The sequence below is a fragment of the Enhydra lutris genome, unplaced genomic scaffold, assembly GCF_002288905.1.
Source record: "Enhydra lutris kenyoni isolate GAN:26980312 unplaced genomic scaffold, ASM228890v2 scaffoldscaffold39, whole genome shotgun sequence".
Classification (NCBI taxonomy): Eukaryota; Metazoa; Chordata; class Mammalia; order Carnivora; family Mustelidae; genus Enhydra; species Enhydra lutris.
The window spans coordinates 21,906,440-21,915,866 of NW_019154123.1; the positions used below are offsets into that span (position 1 = coordinate 21,906,440).

Sequence of the window (9,427 nt, forward strand, 5' to 3'; positions counted from 1 at the left end):
ATGTAAGTTTTACCTTTGTCTCTATGCATACAGAGGACACGAGCATCCTCCACGTGTAAAGAAGAGGTTTACAAAAAAAATTTTGACGTTTCAGAGCCCTGCCTCCTCCTCCCTCAACCAGACTACATTTCCTAGAATGCTGCGCGAACCTCGCGAGACCCGAAATATCTCAAGGTCGCTTCCGGCGCCGGTGGCCCCCGGAAAATCATGGCGACTGTCAGAGCGTCTGTGTCGCTGTGGAGCCTCCTGACAGGTTCCCGGAGCGCGGACCGGGTCTGTTTCCGGGCCCGAAGTCGGCCCCAGTTCCGCGCCTTGCTCCAGCCACTGCCCGGGCCCTGCGGGGCGGGACTGCCATGCCGTCGGCTTGCCTCTGAGGCGGGTAAGTGACCTGTCGGACGTCCACTGGTACGTTCTCCTGGGAGACCTAGAGCCTGCTTCTGGCTGGCGAGAACCACGAGGACCCCATCCTGCACCATCGTCCCCGGCTCTCACTAGGCCAGTGCGCCCTAGGCCAGCCGGCTCCCTTCTGTACCTTGTACCTGCAGGGTCAGTTATCGCCTGCCCTTGTCATTCCTTAACTCAATGAACCAGCAGTGCCTGAGCTCGGTTCCTTGCAAAGGACAGTGCTACGTTTAGGGGATACGGCCAACTGAACTGGCTTGTCTTTGAGGAACTCTCGGCCCAGTGGGGAACTGACAATGCATTGTGACTCAGGTCGCGATAGGGGAACACACATAAGAGTGGCACTCAAACTTGGTGGGAAGGACAGGGAAGGGTTCCTGGAAATGAGGACCAGATCTGCGACCTGGCTAACCATGCTAGAGAGAAAAACATTTAACGCACGAGAAACATTTAAAACAGAGGAAACAACATAAAAGTTCAGCAATGAGACTGAACACATGTAGTTTGAAAACACATGTTTGAGATAGGATTGATAGGCTTGGTATGGCTTTGGCTTTAAGTTTAAAAGGAGAAATCAGTGTTGCTTCTCAGGTTTCTGGCTTGAGCAGTTGAGTGGAGGAGAGTAGTCCCATTTATACCAAGACAGAGAAGATTAATTGTAGGAACAGTTTGTTTTTGTTTGTACAGTTTGTTTTTGTTTGTTTGGGCGGGGGCGTGGAGGAGGGGAGGTGAGGGAAGAAAAGGCAGGAGTAGATGAGATTGGAAGGGAGGCAGAAGTAAACGTCTATTTGTACACATTAAATTTAAGTGCTTTTGAAATTTGAGTGTAGGTACCCAGTTCGCAGTCATATATAAAGTGAGAAATATCTGATAAAAGTGGTAACTCAACCTGGGTGCCTGGGATGAGTATAAGATAGTAGAAGACTAGTTCTGGCCTTTGGGGTAGGACAGTGTTTAGTGGGAGACACAGTGAAGTAAGCAGACTACCTTAGTTCCTTTTCTAAATGAAGTTGGAAGTCATTGGTGAGTTTTAAGCATGACTCTTGATTACATTTAAAAAAATTTTTCAGTTTTATTGAGATATAATTAATATACGGTATTGAATAAATTTAAGGTGTGCAGCACAATGATTTGACTTCATATGTCATGAGATTATTACTACAGTAAATTTAGTTTACATCTCTCCTCTCGTGCAGGTACAAAGAAAAGAAAAAAAAAAATTATTCCCTGTGATGAGAACTCTTAGGATTTACTTTCTTAACAACCTTCATATATGCTATTCATCAGTGTTATATTATCCTGTAGTATATTATATCCCTAGTTCTTTTACCTTTCAACTGGAAGTTTGTATCTTTTGACCACCTTCATCCAGTGCCCCTTCCTCTGGTAACCATAAGACCACAAGCCTGATCTCTTTTTCTGTGAGTTCTTGTTTGTTTGTTTTAAGATTCCATATATAGTTGAGATCATGCAGTATTTATCTTTCTCTGCTTGATTTATTTCACTTAACATAACGCCCTCATAGTCCATCCATGTTGTCCCAAATGGCACAATTTCCTCCTTTTTTATTCCATTACACACACATACACACACCCCACAACTATATTATCCACTGATGGACACTTAGCTGTCTCCGTATCTTGGCTGTTTTAAATAATGCTGCTGAATTCCTTTTCCTCTATATCCCTCACAACACTTGTTTCTTATCTTTTTGAGTCTTGCCATTCTGATAAGTGTAAGGTGCTGTTTCTTGTCATTTTGAGTCTTGCCATTCTGACAGGTGTAAGGTGTTATCTCTGTGTGGTTTTGATTGGCATTTCCCTGATGATTAGTGATATTGAGCACCTTATGTGTCTGTTTGCCATCTGTATGTCGTCTTTGGAAGAATGTCTGTTTAGGTCTTTGACCCATTTTTAATCAGACTGTTTTTTTGGCACTGATTTCTATTAAGTTCTTTATGTATTCTTTAGATATTATCTGATACATCTGATACATCATATGATGTATCTTATCTGATACATCATATGCAAGTATCTTCTCCCATTTAGTAGGTTGCCTTTTTGTTTGTTGATGGTTTTCTTTGCTGTGCAAAAGCTTTTTATTTTGATGTAGTTCCAATGGTTTATGTTTGCTTTTGTTTTCCTTTCTTGAGGAGATACATCTAGACAAATATTGCCATGACTGATGTCAGGGAAATTACTGCCTTTTTTTTTTTTCCCTAGGAGTTTTATGGCTTCAGATCTCACATTTAGGTCTTCAATCCATTTTGAGTTTATTTTTGTGTATTGTGTAAGAGAGTGGTCCACTTTCATTCTCTTGCCTGTAGGTGTTCAGTTTTCCCAGCACTATTTATTAAAGAGACTGCTTTTTTTCTTTGTGGTATATTCTTGCCTCCTTTGTCTTAGATTAATTGATCATGTGAATGTGGGTTCATCAGGGATACTGGCCTGTGATTGGTTTGTTTTCTTTCTTTCTTTCTGTCTCTCTGTCTTTCTGGTTTTGGTATCAGGGTAATGCTGGCCTTACAGAATGTATTTGGAAGCTCTCCTTCCTCTTCCTTTTTTTTGGAATAGTTTGAGGAGAACAGGTATTAGCTCTTCTTTACATGTTTGGTGGAATTTTTCTGTGAATCCATCTAGTCTTTTGTTTGTTGGGAGGTTTTTTTGTTTTTGTTTGGGGAGGGCAAGAAAAATGGCGCCACCATCACTTTTGTTCCGGAGGAGTTTCCTGCAGATTCCTGTTCTCTGGCAAATGTCCTCAGATTAGTTATTAATCTCTTTAACATATGCCTAGGCACTTTTCCAACTGCTGCTTCCGTGCTGTGTCTGGGGTGAGTTATTTAGCATGCTGGGTCTTTATGGACAGTGTCTCAGGTTTTTCACCTCTGGCTCTCCCAGAGTCTAAAATCAGTTCTATCCATTTTCAGAGCCAGACCTTATGGGAACTCCTTTTCCCAGTGTGGGTCTCAGGGCTGGAGGAATCTAGTCTCGGGGTCTGATTTTCTTGCTCCTTTCTGCTTGTGATGTCCTTCTTGTTTATGGTTAGTTGAGTCAGGGGTTTGGTTCCTGAATATGTTTCCACCCAGCCAACTCTTTTTGATATGACCTCCATTCTATGGCTAGCTGCAGAAGATCTGTTCAGCTACTTCATTTTCAGAGTTAGTGGCCATATTTGTAATTGTTGCCTCAGTGTGCCATGGGATGAGGTGAACTCAGAATCCTCCCACCCCACCATCCTCCCTTCATTCCTCTTCTTTGATTTCTTTCATCAGTGTGTTTCAGTTTTCAGTATAGGGATCTTTCACCTCTTCGACTAAATTTATTCCTAAGCATTGTATTGTTTTTGATGCTGTTTTCAGTGGGATTTCTTTCTTTCTTTTTCATAGAATTTGTTAGTATAGAAATGCTACCAGTTTTTATTTTATTTATTTATTTATTTTAAAAAAGATTTTATTTATTTATTTGACAGACAGAGATCACAAATAGGCAGAGAAGCAGGCAGAGAGAAAGGAGGAAGCAGGCTCCCCGCTGAGCAGAGAGTCCGATGCGGGGCTTGATTCCAGGACCCTGGGATCATGACCTGAGCTGAAGGCAGAGGCTTTAGCCCACTGAGCCACCCAGGCGCCCCAAAATGCTACCAGTTTTTAAAAATTAATTTTGTATCCTGCAACTTTAACTAAATTTGTTCATTAGATCTAATAGTTTTTTGATGGAGTTCTTTAGGATTTTCTACATACAAAATCCTATGGTCTGCAACTAATCAGAAACAAGTTTACTTATTCCTTTCCAATTCTGGTACCTTCTTTTTCTTGCCTAATCGATTGGCTAGGACTTGCAGCATTATGTTGAATATGAGACAACCTCGTCTTATTCCTGAACTTAGAGGGAAGTCTTTTAGTCTTTTATGGTAGCGTGGGTTTGGCATATATTATGTTGAGGTATGTTCCTTCCATACCTCATTTCTTAATAACTTTTATCATAATGTTGAACTTTGTTAAATGCTTCTTCTGCATCTATTGAAATGATTATATGATTTTTTTCTGTCAGTCTGTTAATTGTGATGTATCACATTGATTTGTGTATGTCAGACTATCCTTGCATCCTAGGGATAAATTCCACTTGATCGTGAATGATCTTTTGATGGGCTGCTGAATTTACTTGCAAGTATTTTATTGAAATTTTTACATCTATAATTATCAGGTATATTGGCCTGTAGTTTCCTGGCAGTGTCCTTTTCTAGCTTTGGTAAGGGACTAGATTGGGTGCATTCAGAATGGTATGGTTGTAGAGTCTGGCTTTGGTATTAGGAAATGCTGGTCTAGTAAAATGAGTTTGGGAGTGTTCCCTCCTGTTTCTTGGAGGAGTTTAAGAAGGATTATTTGGTAAAATTCACCTGTGAAGCCACCTGCTGCTGGGCTTTTCTTTGTTGGGAGATTTATTATTGCAGATTGACTCTCCTTAGTAGTAATTGTTGTGTTCAGATTTTCTGTTTCTTCCTCAGTCTTCTTAGGGTTGCATGTTTTTAAGAATTTTCCCATTTCTTATAGGCTGTCCAGCTTGTTGCCACATAGTTATTCACATTAGCCTCCTAGAATCCTTTGTATTTCTGTAGTGTGAGTTGCAATGTCTCTTTTTTCATTTATAATTTTGTTCATTTATGTCTTCTCTTTCCTTGCTTAGTCTATCTAGCCAAAGGTTTGTCAATTTTCTTTTCAAAGAACCATCTCTTAGTTTTGTTAATCTTTTCTATGGTTTTGACTACATTTTAAAGAGATTTACTCTGGTTGTTCTATGGAGAATGGTCTACAGTGGTGTCAGAATAGAGCCAGGGAGACTGGTTAGGAGGTTAAGGCAAGAGATGAGGATGGCCTTGATCAGGGTAGTGGCAGTGGGAAATGGAGAATTAAAGAGAGATTTATGAGGTATAATAGACATATGTAGTGTTTTAGTGTCCTTTCTTTGTAAAATGGGGATAATTGTATTTCTGGGGTGGTTGTAAGGATTAAGTGTGCTAAATATGTAAGGTACTTGGCTCAGTAAGTACTGGCATAGAGTAAATATCTAACAAATGTTAGTTGTTATTGTTGCTGTTATTGTTATAACTGCTGTTGGCTAGATGTGGAAGGTAAAGGAGAAGTCAGTAATGACTAAGAAGTTTCTGGCCCACATGGCCTGTTGGATGCTACTTAGATAAGGAACCATAGGAAAAGCAGCTTTTAGACAGGAGAAAGTTGATGTGTTCTGGTTTGGCAATACTGAAGTGCATGCGAGATGTACATGGGATAGGTGGATGGAAGAGGATGTTGACTGAAGATTCAGATTTTAGAGTCTCCAGCATATAGAAATAATTAAAAGTCACAGGTTGGTAGGATATCATCCCAGAATGTAAGAAGGGAGAAAAGAAGGCTATAGTTCAGAATTTTTAGGGCCACCAGCATTTATAGGACTAGCAGAAGAAGAGGTGGCAGGGAAGGAATGGTACTTTTTTTCTCCTCCCTTTCCTAATGGAAGTGGAAATAGAGGAAGTTAGGCAAAGAGATGGGCAAACTGTGTTAGGCAGAGGTGATATCTGGGTGTCCTCACCTGTCCAAGGCTCTTCCATGACACCACATGGCCTTTTCAGTCTCACATTATGATCCAAGCCTGTGTTTCCTAGTTGCAGCCCCGTAGCCTGGAATTTTCTTCCTTTTTTTCCTCTGTACTGTTCAGGCCCCATGGGAAGCCTTCCAGACCCTGCTGTTTTCGCCTTCTCTGCTCTAAGAGTAGTGTAGCACTTGCACTGGGGAGGACCAGGAAAGATTAGAGTTGATCTAGTATCTAGAAACAAACTTCAGTTTGTTTATTTTTAAGATTTTATTTATTTATTTGACAGAGAGAGAGATCACAAATAGGCAGAGAGGCAAGCAGGGGTGGGGGGAAGCAGGCTCCCTGCTGAGCAGAGATCCTGATGCAGGGCTCGATCCCAGGACCCTGAGACCATGACCTGAGCTGAAGGCAGAGGCTTCTGCCTTCACCTGCCACCCAGGTGCCCCTAGAAACACACTTTGGTTTAAATCTTGACTCTGTCACTTAACAGCTAGTTGGTCTTTAGGCAGGCTCCAGTATCCTCATATATAAAATTGAGATATCAATATCCTATTTTGTGGATTGTTATAAACATTCCTAAAAATGTATGTAATGTCTGGCATCTAAGAGACAACTCTGTAAATTATTATTATTATTAATGCTATTACATTAGTTATTTTTTTAAAGATATATTTATTTGTGAGAGAGAGTACACAAGCATGCATGTGTGCATGTGTGAGTAGGGTGAGGGGCAGAGGGAGATAAACCTCAACAGACTCCCTGCCAAGATCAGAGCCCTGTGGCGGGGCTTGAGCCCATGACCCAGAGGATCATGACCTGAGCTGAAATGAAGAGTCAGATGCTTGACCGACTGAACCACCCAGGCACCCCTTATTTATTTTTAAGATTTTATTTTTAAGTAATCTCCGTACCCAACATGGGGCTCAAACTTACAACCTCGAGATCAAGAGTCACATGCTCTACTGACTGAGCCAGCCAGGCACTCCACATTAATTACTTTAAAAAAAAAAATTATTGGGGCTGCCTGGGTGGCTCAGTGGGTTAAGCCTCTGCCTTCAGCTCAGGTCATGATCTCAGGGTCCTGGGATCGAGTCCCACATCAGGCTCTCTGCTAGGCGGGGAGCCTGCTTCCTCCTCTCTCTCTCTCTGCTTGTGATCTCTCTCTGTCAAATAAATCTTAAAAAAATAAAAATAAAAATAAAAAAATTATTTTAGAGAGGGAGAGAGCAAGAGCAGGAGGGGCAGAGGGAGAGAGAGTCTCAAGCTGACTCTGTGTGGAGCCAGATGCAGGGCTTGATCTCACGACCCTGAATTTGCCTCCTGAGCCAAAACCAAGAGTTGGACAGTTAACTGAGCCACCCGGGTGCCTCTTAATTACCTTTTTATTTTTATTTATTTATTTGAGAGAGAGAACGAGCAGGGAGAGGGACAGAGAGGGAGAAGTAGGCTTCCTACTGAGCATGGAGCTGGGTGTGGAGCTCGATCCTAGCACCCTGGGATCATGACCTGAACTGAAAGCAGACCCTTAACCAACTGAGCCACCCAAACACTGCTTAATTACTTTTTTAGAATTTAATTTTATTTTTTTAGTGTTCCAAGATTCATTGTTTATGCCCACACCCAGTGTGGTACAGTACGTGCCCTCCTTAATACCCATCACCAGGCACACCCATCCGTCCACTCCCCCACCCCTCCAAAACCCTCAGTTTGTTTCTTAGAGTCCATAGTCTCTCATGGTTCGTCTCCCCCTCTGATTTCCCCCAATTCACTTTTCCTTTGCTTTTCCTAATGTCCTCCATGTTATTTCACTCACTTGCTCCACAAGTGAGTGAAACCATATGATAATTGACTTTCTCTGCTTGACTTATTTTACTCAGCATAATCTCCTCCAGTCCTGTCCATGCTGATACAAAAGTTGGGTATTCATTCTTTCTGATGGCTGCCTAATATTCCATTGCATATATGGACTGTATCTTCTTTATCCATTCATCTGTTGAAGGGCATCTTGGCTCTTTCCACAGTTTGGCGATTGTGGCTGTTGCTGCTATGAACATTGGGGTACAGATGGCCCTTCTTTTCACTACATCTATATCTTTGGGGTAAATACCCAGTAGTGCAATTGCAGGGTCATAGGGCAGCTCTGTTTTTAATTTCCTAAGGAATCTCCACACTGTTTTCCAAAGTGGCTGCACTAATTTGGATATCCACCAACAGTGTAAGAGGGTTCCCCTTTCTCCACATCCTCTCCAACATTTGTTGTTTCCTGTCTTGTTAATTTTGGCCATTCTAACTGGTGTAAGGTGGTATCTCACTGTGGTTTTGATTTGAATCTCCCTGATGGCTAGTGATGAACATTTTTTCATGTGTCTGTTAGCCATTTGTATGTTTTCATTGGAGAAGTGTCAGTTCATGTCTTCTACCCATTTTTTTTTTAAAGATTTTATTTATTTATTTGACAGAGAGAGATCACAAGCAGGCAGAGAGGCAGGCAGAGAGAGAGGAGGAAGCAGGCTCCCCGCTGAGCAGAGAGCCCAATGCGGGGCTCGATTCCAGGACCCTGAGATCATGACCTGAGCCGAAGGCAGCGGCCTAACCCACTGAGCCACCCAGGCGCCCCTCTTCTACCCATTTTTTGATGGGATTATCTGTTTTGTGTGTGTGGAGTTTGAGGAGTTCTTTATAGATCCTGGATATCAGCCTTTTGTATGTACTGTCATTTGTGAATATCTTCTCCCATTCCGTGGGGTGCCTCTTTGTTTTGTTGACTGTTTCCTTTGCTGTGCAGAAGCTTGTTATCTTGATGAAGTCCCTAAATTTTGCTTTTGTTTCCTTTGCCTTTGGAGACAGGTCTTGAAAGAAGTTGCTGAGGCTCATGTTGAAGAGGTTACTGCCTATGTTCTCCTCTAGGATTTTGATAGATTCCTGTCTCACATTGAGGTCTTTTATCCATTTTGAGTGTATCTTTGTGTATGGTGTAAGAGAATGGTCGAGGTTCATTCTTCTATACATAGCTGTCCAATTTTCCCAGCACCATTTATTGAAGAGACTGTCTTTTTTCCCACTGGATATTTTTCCTGCTTTGTCAAAGATTATTTGACGATAGAGTTAATGGTCCATATATGGCCCCTCTTCTCTGCTCCATTGGTCTATGTGTCTGTTTTTGTGCCAGTACCATGTTGTTTTAGTGATCACAGCTTTGTAGTAAAGCTTGAAATCAAGCATCATGATGTCCCCAGCTTTGTTTTTCTTTTTCAACATTTCCTTAGCAATTTGGGGTCTCTTCTGATTCCATACAAATTTTAGGATTGTTTGCTCCAGCTCTTTGAAAAATGCCAGTGGAATTTTGATCAGAATGGCATTGAAAGTATAGATTGCTCTAGGCAGTATAGACATTTTAACAATGTTTATTCTTCCAATCCATGAGCATGGAATGGTCTTCC

General features: G+C 41.6%; 1 protein-coding gene across 2 annotated transcripts in view; it reads left to right on the forward strand.

Annotated features, from left to right (window-relative positions):
- The first annotated feature begins 205 nt into the window (after positions 1-205).
- Positions 206-9,427, forward strand: part of LOC111154978 (mitochondrial ribosomal protein S22) — a 21,371-nt gene continuing 12,149 nt past the window's right edge. For both annotated transcript variants that reach the window (XM_022514932.1, XM_022514933.1), the window contains exon 1: positions 206-379. In XM_022514932.1, coding sequence (XP_022370640.1) covers positions 208-379 — 172 coding nt within the window. In that variant the 5' untranslated portion in view covers positions 206-207. The remainder of the gene's footprint in view (positions 380-9,427) is intronic.